General features: G+C 38.8%; 1 protein-coding gene and 1 non-coding gene across 5 annotated transcripts in view; one reads left to right on the forward strand and one right to left on the reverse strand.

Annotated features, from left to right (window-relative positions):
- Positions 1 to 24,148, reverse strand: part of Gigyf2 (GRB10 interacting GYF protein 2) — a 140,087-nt gene that overhangs the window by 24,783 nt on the left and 91,156 nt on the right. For all 4 annotated transcript variants that reach the window (XR_003378171.1, XM_026786097.1, XM_005361740.2 and 1 more), the window contains 9 exons: positions 22,360 to 22,556; positions 21,319 to 21,478; positions 16,698 to 16,864; positions 14,177 to 14,268; positions 12,940 to 13,047; positions 11,548 to 11,648; positions 9,286 to 9,386; positions 7,435 to 7,596; positions 4,805 to 4,963 (listed from right to left, as the gene is read on the reverse strand). Coding sequence is in view for 3 of the 4 variants with exons in the window: in XM_026786097.1 (XP_026641898.1) it covers positions 4,805 to 4,963; positions 7,435 to 7,596; positions 9,286 to 9,386; positions 11,548 to 11,648; positions 12,940 to 13,047; positions 14,177 to 14,268; positions 16,698 to 16,864; positions 21,319 to 21,478; positions 22,360 to 22,556 (1,247 nt within the window). In the remaining variant the exon portion in view is untranslated. The remainder of the gene's footprint in view (positions 1 to 4,804; positions 4,964 to 7,434; positions 7,597 to 9,285; positions 9,387 to 11,547; positions 11,649 to 12,939; positions 13,048 to 14,176; positions 14,269 to 16,697; positions 16,865 to 21,318; positions 21,479 to 22,359; positions 22,557 to 24,148) is intronic.
- On the forward strand, positions 18,028 to 18,135 carry LOC113457705. The gene has a single exon (XR_003378214.1). It is a non-coding gene; the product is annotated as a U6 spliceosomal RNA (small nuclear RNA).

Below are 24,148 nucleotides of genomic sequence, written 5' to 3' on the forward strand. Positions count from 1 at the left end.
GTAGACCAGGCTGGCCTCGAACTCACAGAGATCCGCCTGCCTCTGCCTCCCGAGTGCTGGGATTACAGGCGTGCGCCACCACCGCCCGGCTCAACCAGCACAATTTCTTACTACAAACTTTAAATCTTCTCCTTATACCCACAGATAAATGTAGCTACCATTGCTCATCACAGAAACCTCGCCTTACAGAAAATGGAGACCATCCCAGGAAGCCACACCTGGACACAAAGCAGAGATCAATAGACCATGGTAAATCCAGATCCAATAGACAGAGTTGCGGCACAGCTCTCGCATCTATGGTTCAGAGAACATCTATGAAGATGGGGCTACAAGACTATAAGAGCAGAATACTAAGAAATATGCTATGAAACAGTTTCTCCTAAAAATGTCTACAAAAACAAGATGGGAAGAATGGCGATAATGAGAAAAATTTCAAGAGGTCCCAACCCTGGAAAAAGAACTATAGGCAATTAATGATTGCTGGGAGAGGAAAACTAGCCTGTCCCAGGGATGAGCCTCCTCATTGGTTGTCCAATGCAAAGTAGTTAGCCTTGAAATCATATATATAAACAACAATACCAGATTCAGCAAGTTGTGTTATACATACATACATGTTTGTGCATACATGTACATACATACTTGTATGCATGTGGGAGGCATGGAAGAGGTTCAAAGGAGGGTACCTGGGAGGGGCTGGAAAGAAGAAAGGTAGGAGGAAGAGTAATATAATTCTATTTTAATTTAAAACATATTTCAAAAGAATTAAGTATGAAAAACTGTCACAGCCAAGGACATAGGAAGCATGACAGCTAAATGCAATGTGATTAGTAAGAATGTAATCCTGTAGCTCAAAAGGATGCTTAGAAAACTTTCAGACAATCGGAATGAACAATGGAGTTTTGATAACTGGCCTTATAACTGTTAACTAATGTACCATACTAATGTAAAATATTAATAGCAGAGGAAACTATATGCAGAACATATATGGGTACTTTCTATTTTCCCAAGTTATCTGAAAATCTAAAATTATTCTAAAAATAAAATTTTAAATATTAGAATGCAATGCTTTGGAGGTTTGATTTCCCCCAGTGGTAGAATACCATGACTGCACCAAAGTCTGTAATTTAAAAGCATTAAATAAAATTTAAGAAATCAAAAACAAACAAACACAAAACCAATCCAAACCAATTAATAATACAACAATAATAATAACAGTAACAAACTGAACACCAAAGTGAAACAAATCTATCAGTCGTCAGAGAAAGCATTTATTTGCCTAGCACACCAGTGCTCCAGATTTAATCCCTAGCACTGCAAAACAAATAACCAAACAGTATTTGCAAATTTGCAATTTTTCTCCTGAAGACACTATCTGATTTCACAGAGTTTAAGTAACATGAGATGGTTAAAGTGTGATCTGGGACAGCGTGTGGATATACATTTAGAAGGCAGATGTGCAAAGAGGGATGACGGAAGGAATCACGTAAGAGATGAGCCCTCAAAGATGCTGACCCAACCTACACGAGGTAGTGCTAAGGGACTGAACCAAAATGGAACAGCTGGAAGAACTGAAAAGTGTTCAATTGCTCTACGACAGGCTAGTACTAAGAAGACAGCTTTAACAATTGTCTTCAACAAGGTAAATGCCTACCAAAACAAAGCCTTCCAAGATGGCAAGAATTCATAAGCTTTATAATCACAATGTTTGTTATATGTTTTCTCAAAAACCAAAAGGGCTAGGTGAGATGCATGAGGACCTGAGGGCAATCTGGCTCAACATCTGTAATCCCACTTATCAGAGCTGCTTTGCTAATCTGAGTATCTTAGGACGTGTCTCCTTTCACCCTCAGTGTTCCAGTGTGTTTCTCATATACATTCCATTAAGGGGAGCTGAACCTCCCCACTAAACTTACAAACAAGGTCTTAGGATAGAACAATAGTAGATTTGTATGCAACTAGTAACAGAATTTAAAACACAAGGGGAAAAGGACAGAACTAAAGAGAAATGAACAAATAAAAATCTTAGAATGCCTCTCTTAGCAGTGACAAAACTGGACATAAAGAAATGAAAATACCAAATGTATCAATCACCTTGATATTATTTGCAGGATTATACTTAATTGCTGAGGAGTAGATAGCCTGAAAATACACGTTATGGTCACCAAGACACACCATCATGGAGAACTTAGAGGCCATGTTCTCTGAACATAAGGAAAAGTTTAAAAACTCCAGGAAGCCAAGATGTCTTGGCACCTGTGATTTAAGGTTGATAGCTTGAGCTTGATCCCTGGAAACCATGATGGAAGGAGAGCTAATTCCTAAGGGAGTTGTCCTCTGACCTCCATTATTTGTTAGGTGGTACACATGGTGCTTGCATTCACATCATACTCCAAAAATTCATATTACATTACAGAAGCAGAAGGTAGAAAAGGACAATGTGGGAAGTGGGGTAGAATGAACTCTAGAAAATGGGATAGTAGGACACAGATATGAAGGGGGAAAGCAAGAAAAAGGACTTAAAGGGGAAGGACTTAACTAGGGTAGGGGAAGGGAGGACAATACAGAAGGAGAAGGAGGGAAGAACATATTTGAAAAAGCCACAAGGAAACAATAGATTAGACAGATAATAAACAGGTAGGGTGACAGACAGACAAGCAGTGGAATTATCCAACACAATCTAACAAAAACCCAAGTTCCAGGCAAGAAACATTTCCTTCAAGTTGTTAATCAGGAGACCACAAGAGACCCCTACTACCATCATCATTGGCTGCCTTCTGAAGGTGAGACCCTGTTGCTAAAGACATGACACACTCTTGATTATAGAAATAAGAGATCAATCTAGAAGCCTCCTCCCTAATGACTAAGCTCTCATAGTACCAGAAGGTGCCACACAGACTGCCAGGGGAAAAAAGTAATCAACAATCCTACCCAGCTGTAAAATGTGTAAATCACAAAAATGGCAAGCTGAGAAAGATACTCCCAATGGTGCAACAATGGCACTTATATTCTGGGAGTAACCAACAGATGTCTAACTGGACTTAAGGCTGCTCAATAATAGAGACCTCATACCTGGTACTGTAAGCCTAGTGAAGAACCTATGGTCAGAATGGTCAAACCCTATTACTGGGAGAACCTACTACTGCCATTTTCCTAAACCATTATAGCTTCCAACTGTATCCTTAGACACAGATAAGTACAGTTCTCACCCTTTGTCAAAGCAATTTCTTTTCGCAGCAGAGAATTACTGTGAGACATGCCCAGTTTCAAAAGGGTTATCTACAACACAACTCCTGCAACTAAGGTTCAGTTCAGGGAACATCACGGAGGATCATAAGCACCAAAAAAATCCGGACAGCTACTGTGAGATAATGTCTTAAAGACATGGCACAGACGCTGTACCCATCAACAGTATGGTTGACTGAATTAGACTTGAAACGATCACATCAGTCAATATAACAACATAAAGAAAAATCTCAACATAGTCTCACCTCTATATGAAGAGCTATAGGCACTCAATGGCTCTCAAGGGAAGGAGAATCCATTTTCTCCAGGGACAAGCCCCCAATAGGTTTCCCAATCCTAAGGTCAGTCCTAAACAAATATATCTATAAGCAACAGGGGACTCTGGAGGGTGTGTTTGTGTGTATACACATATATAAATAGTTATAGAACAAGAGGCCATGAAGGCCATGAATTCAAGAAGGCAGAATAGGGAAAAGAAGGAGTTGGGAGGAGGACAGACAGAGGTGGAAATAATGTAAACAGTATACTCATTCTTTTTTTTTTTTTTTTTTTGTTTTTCGAGACAGGGTTTCTCTGTGGCTTTGGAGCCTGTCCTGGCACTAGCTCTGTAAGACCAGGCTGGTCTCGAACTCACAGAGATCCGCCTGCCTCTGCCTCCCGAGTGCTGGGATTAAAGGCGTGCGCCACCATCGCCTGGCAGTATACTCATTCTTGAAATTCTCAAAAACTTTACAAAGATACTATTAAGAACAAAGGATATAGTCAAACCACAGTCTAAAGGAGCATACAGGTAAAAACATTTATTTAACAAAGAATATATTTTCAGAATATAAAGATTACACATCTAGCCGGGCGGTGGTGGCACATGCCTTTAATCCCAGCACTCGGGAGGCAGAGGCAGGCGGATCTCTGTGAGTTCAAGACCAGCCTGGTCTACAAGAGCTAGTTCCAGGACAGGCTCCAAAACCACAGAGAAACCCTGTCTCAAAAAACCCAAAGAAATATTACACATCTAAGAGAACTAAAACTTTAAATTGGTGGGGAAAACCCAAACATTACTAAATCAAAACCTGAGTGTTTTAATCACGCCACCAAAAAAGCATATAGAAAATAGAAAGGCCCAAAATCCATGCTATTATGGATTTTTTATTTTTTAATGGTGGTGCATACTTTTAATTTCAGCACTTAGAAAGCAGAGGTGGGCAGAGCTCTGTGAGATTGGAGGTAATGTAATCTACATAGTGATTATGTAGTGAGCTCCAGAACACAGAAATCTACACAGTGAGATCCATCCCCATCTCAAAAATAAGAATAAATTTTTAAAACCGCACACCTTTTGCACTTTTACCAAAGAGATGAAGAAAATGAGAAAGATTGATTTCTGTTTCCCTCAGAACAAGTGTTCATTTGAAGAGGTAAAGAATACAGACTGAAGTAACAAGCCTCAGAACACTCAGGTTTCTTTTGGTAACTGTCAGCAAGCTGAAAAACCTCAGAAGAGCTGCTTCCTACTACAAACTCCTAGCTTCAAAACCAATCAGCACAGTAAGTATCTTGTCACCTGCTTGCGTAGCAGTTCTTCCTGCTTCCTTCTTTCTTCTTCTTCTCTCCTCCTCTCCTCCAGCCTTCTAAGCGCTTCTTCCTGCTGCTGCCTTTCCTCCTCTTCTCGCTGCCGCCTTAGTGCAATCTCTTGCTCCCGCTGGCGCCGCAGAGCCTCCTCCTAAAGAAAACAGCAGGGAGGATAGAATGTGTGTGAAGCTCTAGCTTGCCAGTATTCAAAGAGGAACAGGTAATGAGCTACTTAAGTCTCTGTAGGTATAGAACAAGATCTGGAGTGAAAAGTACCATGTACGTTGAGAAGGCAGCTATATATGATAAAAAACAAGCCAGGCAGTGGTGGTGCACATCTCTAATCCCAGCACTCAGGAGGGAGAGGCAAGCAGACCTCTGAGTTCAAGGCCAGCCTGGACAACAGAATGAGTTTCAGGACAGTCAGGGCTATACAGAGAAACCCTGTTGGGGTGGAGAAGAGTGGCAGATAAAAACAAAACCAAACAAACAATAGCAACAACAAAAAACATAATGAAGCTGGACATGGTGGTGCAGGATTTGAATCCCAGCACTCAAGATACAGAGGCAGGAAGACCTCTGTAACTCTAAGGCCAGCCTAATCTACATGGCAAGATGCTGTCTTCAAAAGAAATAAAATGAACGAAAAGCCAACTATTTAAAATATTAGTACACTGCAAAACAGTAAGAAGTCTACCCTGGCTTGGATAATGACACATGTTTACTGCTAACCCTAGACAGAATATTGAAACGCACGCGCTACTTTCTCTGTTGGTACTTTTTAGCCCTTATTTTTTAATCACCTAAAAACAAAAAGGATAAAGAGGTTAAGTCTACATATACACCAAAACCTAGTGAAGAAAAGTCATGAGAACATCTTCTGAAGGATAACAGTTCCACCAATAAGTACAACATAGAATCATGTAGAGAAGGAATGCTAAGTGCTGCAGAATTAAATGCCTATCTTTTTTTAACCCACCCTCAACCCCACCCCTGAGACAGGATTTCTCTATGTAGACCAGGCTGGCCTTAAACTCAGAGATCTAGTTCCCTCTGCCTCCCAAGCTGGGTTTAAAGGCTTAAGCCACTATTGCCTGGCTTCTTTTTTGAATCTTTAAAAAATTTCATACATGTGTACTATATTTACATCATCTTCCTTGACCCCACGTCTCATTCTCTCTCAAATTCATAGCCTATTATCTTTAAAAGATTTATTTATTTTTATGTATATGGGTGTTTTACCTGAATGTATACCTGCCTTGTGTACCACATGAGTGCCTGATAGCCTTAGGGGGCAAGACAGAACACCGAATGCTCTGGAATAGTGGTTCTCAACCTATGGGTTGTCACGTATCAGATATCCTATATATCAGATTTTATGTTACAATTCATAACAGTAGTAACATTACAGTTATGAAATAGCAACAAAATAATTTTATGGTTGGGGGTCATTCCAATGAGAAATTGTATTAAAGGGTCTCAGCATTAGGAAGGTTAAGAACCACTGACATAGAACTTGAGTTATAGATGGTTATGAGCCATTATGTGGGTGCTTGGCATCTAATCCCGGTTCTTCTGGAAGAGAAGCCAGTGCTTTAATCATGTTTCTAGTCCTTCATTGTTATCTTACATTAACATGGTGTAATTCTAAGAGATCTGTACTTATTTTATCATGGGTCCTGAGCAAATAAGTACAAACTTGTGACCAAAAGCTATGTTTTAAGCCACCAGAGGAGAGTCTTCCATTGGAGTCTATAAATACTCCACTAGAAATACAGACCAAGCAAGTTAAGGTCAACTAATTACTCAAAATGAAACAGTAAAAACACTAAAAAAAAAACAGTAAAAAAAATCTATATTGTAGATTAGTTAAGTAATCTAGACAAGAGGGAGACCTTGTCTGTGTACACACAGAGTTCTGCATGAGACAGGCATTGTTTGACTACATGAGGTACCCAGAGTAGTCAAAATCATGAGAGACAGAATGAAGAATGTAAATAGCAGGGGGTAAAAAATGGAAATCACTGCTTCAAAGGTCAAGAATGTTCAGTTTGGGAAGGTAAGCTATTCTTCAACTGGACATATATGATGCCACTGACTGTACACTTCAATTTTTTTTTTTTTTTGGATTTTTCGAGACAGGGTTTCTCCTTAGCTTTTGGTTCCTGTCCTGGAACTAGCTCTTGTAGACCAGGCTGGCCTCGAACTCACAGAGATCCGCCTGCCTCTGCCTCCCGAGTGCTGGGATTAAAGGCGTGCGCCACCACCGCCCGGCTGTACACTTCAAATTTTATATGTTATCACAGGTGTTAATTTGAAAGCACATTTGACTTTAAAACAAGTAATGTTGTGCACCAAAATACTTCATGTTTTTACCAGCAAGTTCAAAATAGTTGAAATCTAATTAGGTTATGAATAAATTAAGAAAAGTTAAGACTGAACACTAGCCCTTTAGTTGACACTGATAGAAAACAAGTTCTTTCTGAAAGTGAGTGAGTTTTTTAATCCCACCATTATAGCCTTCTCTCCCCACTGCTCTTGATAGGGAAGGGATCACATCACCAAAGGCCCTCACCAAGGAGCCAAAAACTTCTTTTATGTGCATAGCTCCCAGAGACATACCTGCTTCCTTCTAGCCAGCTCCTCTTCTTCCCGTCTTTTCCTTTCTTCCTCCTGCTGCCTCCGGAGAATTTCCTCCTGTTGTCTACGGAGTTCTTCTTGCCTCTTTCGCTCCTCCTCTTCCCTTTTTGCCCTCATTTCTGCCTCTCTTCTCTCCTGCTCTAGCTGGATGATGAAAGAGAATTTCCATTGTTTGGACAGCAAGCATAGGGTAATTTGAAGCAAAGCATTTAGTGAGAGGTTGATGCTGCCATACACACTCAGCAGCACGCTGCTGTGCTGCAATGTGTGGATAAAACCCTGAATCTCTAAGCTCCAAGATGGCATAGTAATCACTTTTCTGCTCTTCTAAACTACATGAATGTTCTTCCCACTTTGATCACCTCTTCCCTTAACATGACATTACACCACATCTCTAAGACGTGGGACACAAAGTGGCCAACATGAGAGTAACATCAGAAGTGTCCTCAAGTGTATGTATGGTATTTCTTTACTTGTCTCTACAGAACACCTTTGACTGGGATCTAACAATGTGACTATAAGGTTTCAACAACTACCAGCATGGCTGCTAGGAATGAATGCAGGGTTTAACCTCAACTACACTTCAGGTCTTTTCTTTTCTCACCCATATTCTAAGAGTCTCACCCAAGGGGGTTGGGGGTTGGGGAAGCCAGACTTATCTGGCAGCGTTCCTTGCCATGCAAATAAATTCTATCATGAGTGTCCAAGACACTCATGACAGCCCTGCTCATCTTACTCCTCAGACTGTACCTTGGCTCCAAGTCAGATGAAATTACTTAACTATTTCCTGATTCCTGAATGTTCTCAAATCCATCTAGCCAGTACTATTTCCTTTAACTGCAATTTAATTTTCATATCTGAAAACCCACGCTGAGGCATGGTGACACATCCCAGTATTTGGAAAGCAGAGGCAGTAGAACCACCTCAAGTTTGAGGCCAACTTGGTCTACCGAGTAACTTCCAAGACAATCAGGGTTACAATAGTGAGATTATGTCACAAACAAAACCAAACTCCTACAAATCTTGAAGTGCAAAGTAATTTATGAACTGCTAACTATCAAAAATACCACCCACCTCTCTAAGCTCTCTAATATACAGTCCTGACCACCCTGTAAATTTAACTGCCGCTTGTCTACATCTCCCTACCCACCTGAGAACTGGTAAACTACTTGAAATACATTATTCTTACCCACGTATCTTCAGCAAAAAGCACTGAGGAACTATAAGAGACTAAACTCAAGAACTGTAAAGAACTACACTCTCTCATTTATGGAGACAGCTCTCACCATGGACCTTTTCATTCTCTGGGTTCTATAAAGAGACCATAACCCCCTTGGGATACAAGATGCATTAAGTGTGACTCTCCTTGAGTGCGAGAATAGAGCAATTAGAATCATAGCATGCTCTGGCATAGATATCCTGTTTTGGCAAGTTCTAAACCAAAATTCAAGATTGTTAGTTCCTCTAGAATCTAAAGATCATGCTGAACATTTCAGCTTCATGCCCGAGGATACGAGGAATGCAAGCCTCAGATGAAGAATCTATAACAATATAGCAGATATTTCCTAACAGTATTCGTGATGAATAATCATACCAAGAATAATGTAAGTAAAATATACATATGACCATGATCATCATTAAGGAACTTAATACTAACCAATTTTAATTGAGGTCTTTAGTTTTGTTTTTTTTGGGGGGGGGCACAAAAAGATAGAATACAATGTACTTATCCCAGCTAAGTAGAAATAAACTAAAAATAGGAGCTAGAGGAAAAGAAATAAAGCCTTGGATCTTAGCTGGAAGGTACACAGTTGTGAAGATTAAGTTCCAGACCTTTGCAGCTTTGGCCTTCTCTAGTTGCTGAAGCTGTTCCAGGGAAGGGCCTGGTGTCGTGGTATCCAAGGGAAGATCCCATACACTACCACCTTCCCAAACTGTAAGACAAAGACAAAACTGAGTAAGGTACAAGAGTATAGTGTAGACAGAACCGCAGATGAAGAGGTTCCCTGGACCTGAAATGAGCTCCATCATATACAACTGTTCTGTCTTTGGGAGGAGTGTGCGGGGCTGTCTTGCTATACAGTCCAAAATAACCTTGAATGTGAACTCCTCCCGTCTCAGTCTCCCAAATGCTGAGATTAAAAATATATGCCACCATGTTTTGCTGTTTTTTAAAAGAAACTGAGCCAGCACATTCTTATAAATACTCTTCAATACATAATGAAGGTAAGGAAATATGAGACATTTACTGAAGAACCAATTTTCATCCTTGTAATGCTCCATACAAGTACCTGGTATGTCCTCATCTTTATAGATGAACTAATTTTAAAACTTCAAAAGGAACAACATGGCAAGAATGGCATGGTAATTCCAATTCCAAATTCCATAGGAGAGATTTCTAATAGCCATACAATCTCCTATTGCACACCAAGTAGAGAACCAGGTGGTTACACACTATATATGTATTAAATGTTACTCAGCTGGTCTTCTTATGGTTGTAATGTGAGCTACATCTCTTTGGAGAGAGCCTGGGCAGGTCTTACAAATTACACTTGGTCTTGAGTTGAAGCCCCTTATTTACTTCTACAACTGGCAAACAAAGTACACAGCCAGATAGATGTAGAAGCAAATTTAAGGGTTTCCAAGCTAAGCATGGGGAAACATTTCTATAATACCAGCACTCTGGAAGTAGAGCTCTCAGGAGGATTCTAAGTTCAAGGTCAGCCTTGGATACTATTAAATCAAAGTTACCTGAAACCTTATCTCAAAGAAAAATAAAACACAAAAAAATTAAGGCTTCAGAGTCTATTATTTTATTGTTAGTTAAACTTGTTGACACTAATTCTCTATTTTGCTTTTTGTGGTACTAGAGATTTAATAGTGTTGCACATACTAGACAAGTATTTTACCACTGAACTTACAATCCCAGACATTATTTTTCTGCATACTTATTACAATATATCTGTGCAAATTAAATACTGTGTGTATAAAACCAATTGAGTACCTAAAAGGACCTGACTACATGTAAACTGTTTAAGGTACTTAGAAGCTCCAAAAACCTAAATATAAATGAGTACTAAAAAAACAATAATGTGGTCTGGCAAGGTGACTCAGTGGAAAAAAGGCCATTGCCATCAAGTCTGATAACAAGAGTTTGACCCCTAGGGCTGACAAGGTAGTAGAGAACCAACTGGCACAAGTTGTCCTTACCTCCATGAGGACAGACACACAGACACATACCATACACAACTAACTAACTAACTAACTAACTAACTAACTAACTAACTAACTAACTAACTAACTAAGAATAATATATACACAGTAGGAAAGTTTTCCTTTAATTTCTTTGGGAAGGTTTCAGAAGGAAGACACTAGGCCCTCTACTGCCTACTCTGTAGGGTCAGTTCTCAAACTATCACTTGATGGCTCACCAACTCTAAAAAAACTGGTTATTAAGAATTTATAAGCCAATTTGCTCTTGCCTATAAGCGTTATTGGTCAAACTCTCCACTTTTGTGTATATTATACCTTAGCAACAAAACAAGCTTACTCTACCAATTACAAAGATTTTGAAAATCTCAACTCCCAAGTTTTCTAACTTGACACACAAAGTATCACAGAACAAGAGAAGGTGTTCATTTAAAGTGGGTATTTCTCATGCTAAAATTCGGCAGCACTTGCAAGGTTAGATATCTTTAGTTGCAACAGAGAGAACATCATTACTTTCCACACACAACCCACCCCCACACACTCCAGCAGAGATATCAAAAACAAAATACTTTTCAGGGCTGGAGATTTGGAAAAGTGGCATAGCCCTTGTCTGCCACAGAAGGGTCTGGAGACTGCTGCAGCACCACAAAACAAAACAAAACAACCTACATTAGTTAGAACAATAAAAACAGAAACTGACTCATACAATTCAAACAGTTTACATACAAAACACTTCCTAGAAAGCCTTTCTTGGATCTACTACATATGAAGCTTCTTTTTAAAAAAATTAGTAATAATAGACATATGTAACATTAAAAATAACTACAAATAACTATTACACTCTAAATCCTTTATGTTGCACTATAAGCAAAGCTCAATTTTTACCTGTGGGCTGTGAGGCTGCTGGCTGAAGCTCCCAGATAGAGCCAGTATCTGGCACTGACACAGACCTAGTTACTGAGGGAATGATGTTCTGATCAGATATTCTGCAAAAGGGAAATAAAAGGTCAATGTGTTCCTGTCACTTGAAAAATCAGATAAAGAGGGATTTCTAGATTACTAGTAGGTTTCTGAGTTGTCCGGCTGTTGTCTTGTTTTTGTTTTTTGTTTTTTGTTTTTTTTTTTTACTGAGACAGAGTCCCACGATGTAGCACTGAATGACCTGGAACTTACTATATAGACCAGACTGGCCTCAGAGATGGATCTGCTTCTGCTTTGTTAGTATTAGGCCCTATTTTAAAAGGATGAAAACTGGGTGTGGTGGTACATGCCTTCAATCCTAGTTCTTGGAAGATAAGCAGATCTCTAAGGTAGCCTGGTCTATATAGTGAGACCCTGTCTTGAAACAATAAAAACAACCAAGAACTGCATTTCACTTGTCTCTAAGGTCTTCTATACATCAGGTTAATCAAGCCCTCAGTATCTCAAGGGTACAGTTTGCTTACCATTAAAATAGAGACCAAGCCAGGTGTGGTGCCACATGTCTTTAATTTCAGCACTTGGGAAACAGAGGCAGGCAGACCTTTGAGTCTTAGGCTAGCCTGGTCTTACAGAAAGAGTTCCAGAACAGCCAGGGCTACACAGAGAGACAATGTCTTGAATACATACATACACACATACACATACACACATACACACACACACACACACACACACACACGTAAGTAAGTAAGTAATAGAGGCCTGACTGTTAACCTGCTTACCTCATCACATGGGTTAAGGTTCACATGAGAAATGTGAAGGACTGATTAAGACAAACAGTACAAGTTTGGAACAGTAACTGCTGAGGCAACTTCAGGAGCTGAGGCAAGCACCCTGAATGAAAATCTGTAGTAGAAGGAATTTAAGAATGTCTTCATAATTGCTTTGTCCAGATTAATGGCTTAATGATTTGGGAATTCAGTAAATCATGACCTTGTGATCAAATCTTTTTTTCAGATACCATGGGTAAAAGTGAAATTAAATCCCAGGCTATATGATCTTTTGTTACAGGTTCCAAGTGTTATCATCACTCTTAGATTATGATTCAAAAGATTGCATACTCTATAGGTAAATGCTTTTTAATATATGTAAACCCTTCTAGCTAAGTAATTTTCAAGTCACACTATTTTTATATATACCATGAAGACAAGTTTTGTGGGAATGTTCTGATGCTGAAAACTCAAACATCATATCAACATTTCTTTATTCTCCTTAACTCATTCTCTCTTTCTTGTGTGCGTGCACACACACGCGCGCACATACACACAGAATATGACAAATGGAATGACCACCAACCTCATTTTCAGAGCTTGGAACTGCTGGAGAAGAACGGCCAACTGCTGTTGCTGTTGAGATGATAAAGCTGCTTTCTGCTGTTGAGTCAAAACCTGTGCATACTGTTGCCTTTAAAATTAAAAAAACAAAAGTATATATATATATATATATATGCACACACACACACACACACACACACACACACACACACATACATATGACCTATCTACCCCATATATAAAATTTTGGGAAACAAAATCCAACTCATCTCTTCCCTAAACCACAATTAGAAATAACAATCAAATATATTTTATAATTCTATGCGCTAATAACCACAGGAAATTTTCTAATTCACTCTAGAGAAAACTCACACATGATGTTTTTCAAGGAGATACATATATATGTACATATGAAACAAATGATGTGTAATATATGCATACCACACATCACAAAATGTCAAGATGATCAGTACCAATCCTTTCCCAAATTGTGACAATAAGCAAATCTGAACACCTATTTCTAAATGAAGAACTCTGCAAAATAAAATCACTTCTACAAAGTCTCAAATTTTATGTTTTAGCTTGGAAAGTTTTAGATAATATCTTCCACTAACTCTCAAAGTTCCAAACAGTAAATATCTTCAGGCTTGCAGCTGCAATTCCTCAGTTCTGCCTTTATGATTTAATAGGAGTCACAGACAATCTATAAACATGTTAAGTCAGTGGTCCAATAATGTTTTGCTTAAAAGAGGCAGCAGGCCACCAAGAAGACAGTGCCAACCCATATGCCAGCACAAATGTTATTTCTTTCCCCAGAGTTCAGTGCTCAGGAGACTAAGGCTGTAAAACATAGTTTCAGGGCAGTTAGGGCTACACAGCTAAATCCTATCTCAACGACTTTAGTGGATTGGTCATCACTCTACACCATTCCTAACAGCGTGATTTTTACTTCTTCCTGCCTTCTCCTCTGTTTTTCCTTTGTGTCCCTCAGAAAGTACTTAGTTCTTAACATGTTTGTTGACTCTTTCCTCAGCAACTAAAGACCCTGAAAATCATAATTAGATGTTATTTTCTGCAATCTTCCAGCACTTAAAAGGGTAAGACTAAAATTAGATGGACAGTGGGACACATGCCACTAGCAGGCTACTCAAGTATCACAGAAGCCTTGAGTTCTCACTATATAAGGTGAGACTTGGGAGCAGATTCTATCTCAGACTCCTTTGGTGCTGCAGTGCATCCTACTGCATCACTGCTCTTACTGTATTAAGAACTGCTGGTACTGGAGGTGTTGCATTTGGTATAAGGCAGTGAGTTCCTGCTGTCTGGTCAGGCGTTCCTGGTCCAATTCTCCCTGAGTGTAGAAAAAAGTACCATGAAATAAACAGCATTGAGATGGTGTCACTGAGTATACACACCTAATAGCACAGTAAACCCCAGACTTTTACTTCCTATTCCAACCTTTTGCCCTTCAAACACCTTAAAAAAAAAAAAAAACAAAAAAACCTACTGCCTTTTAAACCAAACACTGCCACCTAGTGGAATAAGGTGGTTCTCCAACATAAGCCACATAAGGTCCTTATTCAGCACTGTCCACTACTTCAAGCTGAATGCTGAACAGTGTTATACAGAACTGTTATTGTAACTGAAAAATTACCCAGCACTCCAAATCTTAGTGGCTTGCTTTAAAGGTCATATAGGAATCAGAGAATTAGGACATTAAGGAAAAGAGTAAAATGACCTAACAGTTGATGGGATGGAAAGGAAATTCTCAGTAGCACATGATCAGTTCATAAAATTAAGGTATAACTATCCTTAAAATGTTGAAAATATGTGGGGGAAAAAAAACCTCTGAGCAACTACTCCTTCAAATTAAGTGTTATGAATACACTGGAAGTTAGAGAATACAGGTAGACAATTCCAGTAAGATGGCTGAGATTTTATAGTTTTTTTTTTTTTTTGGTTTTTCGAGACAGGGTTTCTCTGTGGCTTTGGAGCCTGTCCTGGAACTAGCTCTGTAGACCAGGCTGGTCTCGAACTCACAGAGATCCGCCTGCCTCTGCCTCCCGAGTGCTGGGATTAAAGGCGTGCGCCACCATTGCCCGGCTTTTTGTTTTTTTTTTTTTGAGATTTTATAGTTTTATAAAGTTAAAAGGAGACAAAGAAAAATATAAGATCTATAATAATAAGAATAAAAACCTATGATAACAGACTAAACCTAGGGCAAATCATGTATGAAGTTCTATCTTTCTTACATACGGATTATAGCTTGAAATAAAGTTATGTGATACACAATGTATTAGGGCAGGAAGCACCCTAAATTCAGAGACATCAGGAGTTAGATACTAGACAACAATTCATATGAAACCTGGGTTTTAAGAACACTGCTTATGAAGGTCAGCTCTCTTATCAGTGCGACTTGAGGCAAAGATAACAGCTAACAAGGAGGCAGAGTTTCCCAAAAGTTGTTGTTGAATGGGTACAGAGAGAGGCTTAAGAACAACCTCATCTGAATAGGTACAAATTGTGATTCCCAACAGACTGTGTTGGGGAACAGACAAGGAATAAGAGCATGTCAAGAACAAAGTGAGCAACTTTTAGCTCCTGATACATGAAAGACACATCTCAACTTCAAGACAGAAAATAAGACTCAAACCTTGCCGTGTAAATTAAACCAGTAAGTAATGATATACTACAATTGTTCTTGGGATTTAAAAGAAACAAGCCTCAAACATGACATATGGAAGAGAAAGCTGATGGCCAGTGATGGCCTGCCTACATAATTCTTTAACGACAGAGGCTGTATCACATTCATCTTCACCTCTCAAAAACCTACCATGAAGGTGTGACCAGTAGCCCTCAATATAGTTGAATAAATCAATGGTAGGTTACTGTAGACATTCAGTATTCACACTAAATTGAATATAATCATTTTTATCAATGGAGAGCCACTATTTTAAGACATATAAAAGCTACATAAACAAATACCTAAAGACCTCCTCTAGCAAAGGCCAGGCTCAAGAGAAAATATTTCCCAGCTAAAGGTTTAGGACCCTCAAAATTTTCTAACACACTAGTGGCACTTATTTTAGGATAAGCCTCAAATGTAAAAAATTGTATGAGTGAGAAAATAAGACAAAAATGGAGGTGAGAGACATGGAGGCAGAATGTTGTATACATAGTAAATAAATAAATAAAATGAAAAAAAGAAATGGAGGTGAGAGGAAAAGAATGTGCATTCTAAGAAAAGATAATAAGGAATTCACAGAAGCCAACCACATTGAAACACAGAAGAAAAAAGCTCTGAAATGAGTATTGAATGGGAAGCAGCCAGATCCCTAGTAGTCAGGGGAAGATAGTAGTCTCATTCTTTACTGGCTAGAAAAACCACAGATAGATTTAATATAGTGTATATAATGCATGCACACAAATGCACAATAAGTGTTGAAATAAATGGTCATTACTGTTCAGAATATAACTCTCCCATTCAGAAGTGGCCATTACCATTTCAATTTCCTTCTATGAAAATACTAGGTTGGGTATAACAGCTCATGCCTATAATCATAGCAACTCAGCAGGACCAGGAGGATCACCAAGTTTGAGGACAACCTGGTCTGCAAAACAAGTTCCAGGCCAGCCTACAGCAAGACCCTGACTCAAAAGAAAAGAGAAAGAGAAAACTACCATTTTTATCTCCTTCACTGCAACCCTGGGTTGTCATTCAAAGAGAAATAAGTACTCCTGAATCTATTATGTATCCCAGGCCATCAGGAAGATACTCACCAAATGAGGAGGAGGAGCTGGGCCTGGAGAGAAAGGAACCCTTCCCCACATTTTCATGATATCACCAAGAGGCTGGAAGCTTTCATCACATGCTCTCTTCACAAGCAAAGACATTGTAAAATAGCCCGCCTGAAACCATTCGGCCATCTCCTGATTGTTAAAGGGACCTAAACACAAGAGCAGTAAGAATCTGGTCAGGTTCAAAGATAAACATATTCCCTGAGCCTCATGTTCATACAAACTTTTATAGTAGCTTACTTCAGAAAGTGACAAATAGTTTTGTATTAGATACAGCAAAAATAAAATTTTGAAATACACAGTGCTTTGTCTATTTCACAGCAAGTGCTCTGCTTCTGAGCTTCATCCCTTTACACATCCTAAATTGCCATCAATGCTTTAATGACTGTAAGCAGCACAACTGTCTCACCCTCTGCAAATACTCCTTCATCAGAAAACTGAGATAAATATACAGAAGAGCAGAGCTTCGCATCACTGAGGAGTAGAGAATATAAATATAAATCCTCAGTGCTAAACACATTCTCAAATTTTTGTTATGTTCTGCTGGAGATGATTAATGATTGCAGGATAAAAAAATAATATAAAATACAAGCAATAATCAACTGAATTAGGGCAAATTACAACTTATTTACCCAACAAGACTAAATCTGGCCTTGAGAAAAAAAATAGCATTCTTTAATCGAGTACTTTAAGCATAAAAATTTACAGAAAATACAGACCAATTCAATGTTTTCTAGGCATTAAGAAATGTTTTTTAAACGTGAATGGGCGTTTTCCTTGCACAAATGTCTGTGCACTAACTGTGGCCGGGTGTCCAGAGAGGCCAGAAGAGGGTGTGAGATCCCCTAGAACTTAAGTCAAGCTTGGATCCTCTGGAAGAGCAGTGAGTGCTCTTAACTATGAGTCATTTATCTAGTAATCATCTCAAATTGTTAATTAAAATCATGCATATATGTTCTTTAACCACCATAGAACCAAGATATAAATCAGCACAATACTAACAGGAAAATTCCTAGCTTAAAAGCTAAAAACACTTCCAAATAATTCATGGGCAAAAACTGTATGCGTGAGAGCATGTACATTTCACATACTCTTAAGTATAAATCATGACTAAATTTATTCCTGGAATACAAAGTTGATTCATTCAAATTATGAAAATTCACCAAGAAGCTGAATATAGTGATGCATGTCTTTAATCTCAATACTTGGTACGAAGGGATTGCCAGTATTTTATACCACATGACATATGGCATATAATTATTTCAGCTAGTCCAGAAATGTTGAACACCCTTTAATATTAAGGAGGGTGGGTACATGTTTCAGCAGTGTATAAACTAAAACAACTGCAATGATACCAAGATGACTAGCAGAGCCCCTGCACAATAATGACACCCAAATTTGTGAATGTTCTATATTTTTTTCTGACCTTCATATATGCCAAAAGAATTGAAATAAATGGCACCAAGAAGAAAAAGATTTTAAAGGGGGGGGGGGTGAACCAGGTAAACATGCTTACCACTAAGTCTAACAATCTGATTTCTGGAAACTAAAACTGGAAAAGACACAATGCTTGCAAGTTATCTCTGACTTCCATACCATGTATGCCCATACGTCCATACATCTACGCACACATAGGTTCAGCAGTTAAAAAGCACTTATTGTTCTGGCAACAGAGCCCATAGGGCAGCTCACAAACACCTGTACCTCCATGGAGGCAGTGAGGATTGACACCTCTAGCCTCTGTAGGCACCTGCATACATGTGCATATAAACCCCACCCTACGTGCACGTGCGCACACACATACACACACTTAAAAATAATAAAAAGAAAAAATTTAAAGATATGTAAGATGACTAGGGCAAGCAAGATGGCTCAGTAAACATAGGCACTTAACACATAAACCTAGTGACCTGAGTTCTACCCTAGGAACCCACAGAAAGGTGGAATGAGAGAACCAACTCTACAGAGTTGTCCTCTGACCTCACACATCGTGCAGATATATAAACAGTGAGAATAATAAGCTTTATAAAAGATAAGGATCTACCCCCCAGATATATACAACCATGCCTATTAGAATGATTTTTGTCAAACTGACTTTATTATTTCTAGCTATTTAGGAAGACTGGGGCAGGGGCCTTCTACCCAGAAGTGTAAAATCACTATGTGTAACACAACAAGACATTGTCTCAATGAGGAGGAAGGAGGCTGAAAAAGAGGAAATCTCTATTAGACACAAAAGTACAGGTAAAGATGCTCAACAAAGCAATCAAAACTACAAAACAGGGCTGGAGAGATGGCTCAGCAGTTAAGAGCATTGCCTGCTCTTCCAAAGGTCCTGAGTTCAATTCTCAGCAACCACATGGTGGCTCACAACCATCTGTAATGAAGTCTGGTGCCTCTTCTAGACTGCAGGCATACACACAGACAGAATATTGTATACATAATAAATAAATAAATAAACAAACAAACAAATAAAAAATATTAAAAAAAAAAAACTACAAAACTATCCAGGTCTGGGGGAGGACATTCAAAATCCCAGAACTCTTAAAGCTAAGTCAGGAGAATTAAGAATTGGAGGACACCCTGGGTTATACAACAAGACAAAAACAAACAACAAAAACCTTACATACAACTGAATATCCTAGTAACTACGAAAATAATAATAATAATAGCTGGTAAGGATGTAGACAAATTAGAATCTATGTACCTTTGGTTAGAACATAAGACAGCACTAGGGAGACAGAGGCAGGCAGATGGCCAGCCTGGTCTGCAGATTGGGTTCAGGACAGGCACCAAAGCTACACAGAGAAACCCTATCAAGAAGAACCAAAAAAGAGCATAAAACAGTAGAGAAGCTGTGGAAACAGTTAAAACTCATTTCCATATAGTCTAGAAGCAGGTGTGATAGAACATGTCTAAAAGGCTAACATTCAGGAGGCCGAGAGATAGCAGCTCACAGGATATATCTGAGCTACACATGGAGACCCTGAACCACAGTAAAGTATCATTATACACTTGTTAGAATGATTTTAAAACAAAGAAAAACCCACAAAATTTACTATCAAACTCTGGTACAGATACAAGGAAACAATAATGTCATTAGAGGGCATATAGAATTGTTCAGTCACTCTGGAATTAAAAAACTAAAGATGCAACTGCCATAGTACTTGCACTTCTGATCACTTATACTGAAGGTATGATAGACTTTCACATACTGCCCATAAATGCTTACAGCAGTTTCATTTGTAGCAGTCAAAAAATTTGAAGCACCCAAATGTCCTTCCTCAGATGAATGGCTAAATAAGCTATTATAAATTGACATCATTCACTATGACTCAGTAATACAAGGAAACAAAGTATGACTTTCCAAGTCACCTGCATGACTCTCCAAGGATTATACTAAATGGATAGCGCTATCCCCACCATTCTATGCTGTATGAGTCTATTTACAGAACATTCCTAAAACGATCAAATATAAAAATGTAAAACAGATCGATGCTTACCACATATTAACAAAGCAGTGTGGAAACAAAATATATGTTGCTATAAAAGGGAAACAATGCTGCTAAAATGTAAAGACTCTGAATCTCAATTGTCAATACCCAGATGTTCTGCCACTGAGAAAAACTGGATGAAGGACAATTTCATGTGAAACCACAATTATCCCAAATAAAATGAATTTATTAAAATGCACGTATAGCCGGGCGGTGGTGGCGCACGCCTTTAATCCCAGCACTTAGGAGGCAGAGGCAGGCGGATCTCTGTGAGTTCGAGACCAGCCTGGTCTACAAGAGCTAGTTCCAGGACAGGCTCCAAAACCACAGAGAAACCCTGTCTCGAAAAACAAAAAAAACAAAAAAAAAACAAAAAAAACAAAAAAAAAACAAATAAAATGCACGTATATACAAAGCGCTGTTCTGAAGTATCTTAACATTATACTTGGATGTTAACAATGAACAAATATATACAAGACCAGGCAGAGTAACTCCTATGAAGAGAATAAGGCAGGGAAAGAGGACTAAAAGTAGGAGATGTTAACATGCTGGAGCCCTCAAAGGATATATTCAGTAAGTGTTGTGCTAAAACTGACATTAACATACCAACAAACAACTCAGGCTCTAACGATTTTAAAAACAGAAATAAATCTATATGGGCTTTTTACAGCATTCTCTCCTCTAACTCATTCAAATCATTTAAGGGATTCATTTGTAATACATGCAATCTTTTCTTAGTCATTTTAGTAATTCTCTGTTGTTTATATATAGCAGGTCTACTTCAGCAAATCAGTCAAGGTTCTCCAAAACTACTGCCATCATTGTCTGTTGGTCTAGGTATCAAAGCACAGAGAATCATTACCTGCCTCTTACCCAGCTGGGATGTGTGGAGCTCAGATAATGCACAAACCATTTGCTGACACTGTTGTCATTTTGGTCATCACTCTCTACTTGTGTTCATTTTCCTATGTGATCTTCTTTGTATTTACAAAGAAACTGTTGACTTTGTTTTCTATTATGCAAACAAACATTAAACAAACACCCCTTCTCAGGAGGTTCTGCAAGTGGCATAGATAGTTCAGTACTTAAAGTGAAAATGGGCTGTTTACCTTGGATTTCCCCCTGAGGGTCTTTGTAATACCACTTTTGCATTGCTTCGTGCATCAGTGGAATCGACACTCCTTTAGCTCTGTGCTCTTGCAGTTTTGATGTCAATCTTTCATCATCTAGTGCACTGTCTTGGAGATAAGCCACCATCTTCTCAGCTTGCTAGTAACAGAAGATAAAAGGATTCAGGGAACAAATGATCTCGAATTCATATTATAAGGCTAGTAATAATGATCACTGTTTTTGAACTACTCGATTCATGAAAGACATTATGCAAGGAACAAAACCATTAACAACCTAATCCCATCTTAGAAAAGAAAAAAAAATATAGATCAAAGACACAAAATCAAACAACTAAATTGAAATACAAACTAGTATGGATCAAAGCCTAGGCTTCAAGTAAAGGTTTAAAATATGCCACTGTTGTCCCATTCTAGACTGTTTTCACAAACCTTCATGTCTGTGTAGAGATGTTAAGAGAATAAAAGGCTCAATTAATACAATTCCAAATAAATTACTCTACAAGTTTCACTAACATATCACTAACCCTTCCTTCTACATTTCCTGTCTCTAACCACAACCAACCTGAAGGAAAGAGAAGTTCTTCTACAAAAAAATCAACTCATTTATTTTTCATGTGTTGTTACACACAATCTTAGGAAACACGGACGTGAATAAGAATGTTAACTAAAATCCTGAGGCTTTTAACCATTTTTCCTGCTGTACTTGAAGTAAAGAACACAAAACACGCAGGGACCATCCACAGCTGCTTGTATTCACCATTTTTAGCATTCCATTAATGTCCAAAAAGAAAAGAAAAGAAAACAGCTAAGGGCAATCGCAGAAGAGCAAAAAATAACCTGACATAATGACTACTACATAGCAGAAACTTAAAAGCATGAAATGATCTGAAAGACAATTACTCACACAAACATTAAATAACCAAACAATTTTTCCAGTACTTTAAGACCTAGTGCATAAAACTTCTGTATTGGGATATACATGGAAGTTTGAGAGGAGAGGATAAAGTAACCTGATTTCACCTGTTCCAAGTGTTTGAGGCCCTCTTCATCATCTGGCTCTGTGGAAACACTGCCCATACCAGGAGCCTCAATGGCTGCTGTCTCAACTGGCCGTGAGGCAGAAGCAGGAGTGGGAACAGGAGGTGGAAGAATGACGAGAGGAGAGGCTGTATCTGGAGGAAGCTGTGTTGAGGGTTGCTGGGAGGCAGGCACTGTTTCTAAGGGGAAAGAATGTAGAGTAATGAATGTTCTTATAAATGTGGAGACATCTCAAGGTTAATTCTACATTAATAAGTGGAACTCTCTACTGTATAGGCCTGGCTGAGATGTCGACCCTGAAGCTACTTCCTATGAAAAAATGCAGTATATGTCCCTAGAATGACATTTTAAAAAGTCCATAAAGCTTTCTAGCAATGTCACTATAGCATATAGCCAATAATTAGTCAATCTACTCCATTCAGAAAGAGCAAGCCTCTAAAGAGTAAAGATTAAGATACTCAAAGCTTTTCAAAGACATGTCATCTCATCAAAATGTGTATGAAAAATCCCGGTAATAGCCTTAAGTACCTGTCTCAAGTGGTAATATAGTGTAGGTTTGAAGAGTCTTACCAGTATAGGGCTTTCTTTTTTTATTTTTTAACTTTGCTTCCTCTTTTATTTTGGGGGGGGGGGGGGAGCTTTTTGGAACTCACTCTGTAGACTAGGCTGGGCTTAACTCAGACATCCACCTCTCTCTACCTCCTGAGTCTCCAGGATGCTGAAATTAAGAGTGAGCTACCATTGCAGTTTAAATATTTCTTTTCTCTCTCTCTCTCACCCTCCCTTTAATTTTATATGCATTGGTGTTCTGCTTGCATTTATATCTGTGTGAAGGTGTCAGATGCCCTGGAAGTGGAGTTACAAACAGTTGTGAGCTATCATACAGGTACTGGGATTTGAGCCCAGGTCCTCTGGAAGAGCAGCCAGTGGTTTTAATCACTAGCCATCTCTCTAGCCCTTGCAGAGGTTGCTAGCTGAAACCTCTCAGTATGGAGGCTCCTAAAACAAATGTGGAAGATGGTGTAACTAGGCCAAATTGCAGTTTCTCCTTTAAAACCCTGACTGTTCAATTACAAAAAGCCTCTTCAAATGCTTGCTCCCCTCAAGCATTGCCAAATTTTTCTTAAGTCCAAGCTATACATGCTGCCTCTTTTGTGTGACCACCACCTACACCTGATAGACAGGACTTCTATTTGCCCCTTCTCATCAGTAGAGCACCCTGTCAAAGATATACAGTGACACAAAACTGCTAGATTCACTGATTTTCCCTTACCATTATTAGATAATATGGAGCAACAGACATTATTGATCCCAATTCGAGGATTGAACGATCCACCTCCTTCCTGCACTTGTAGGCTATACTTTTGCCTCTCAAGGAATTCTCTGGCTCTCACACCTAAAACTAAAAATTACTCAAGCTTCTGTTTTCAGTTCTCTCTTTTCCTCGCCCCTACAAATTGTATGGTTTTGTCATTGTGCTCTTCATTTTATGGCCTCTATCTCTCCATCCTCCTAATTACCAACTGCTGGGATTAAAGGCCTGTGTCACCACAATGGACCCAGTTAGAACTTTAGGTTCTTACTATCTCCCTGGCTCTAAACTGCTCCCATCCAGCTACAGTCCCCTCATTTGGTCAACTCTCGTTCTTCTTCATGCTTCACATTCAATGTTCTAAACAGAATTTAATCATTCCTCTCTCAAATGAGCTCTTCGACTTCTGTTTGTTTTCTGGTAACTAATTGTCTGAGCTACCTTAGCTATCTTTGCCAT

Source organism: Microtus ochrogaster, linkage group LG4, assembly GCF_000317375.1.
Source record: "Microtus ochrogaster isolate Prairie Vole_2 linkage group LG4, MicOch1.0, whole genome shotgun sequence".
Lineage (NCBI taxonomy): Eukaryota > Metazoa > Chordata > Mammalia > Rodentia > Cricetidae > Microtus > Microtus ochrogaster.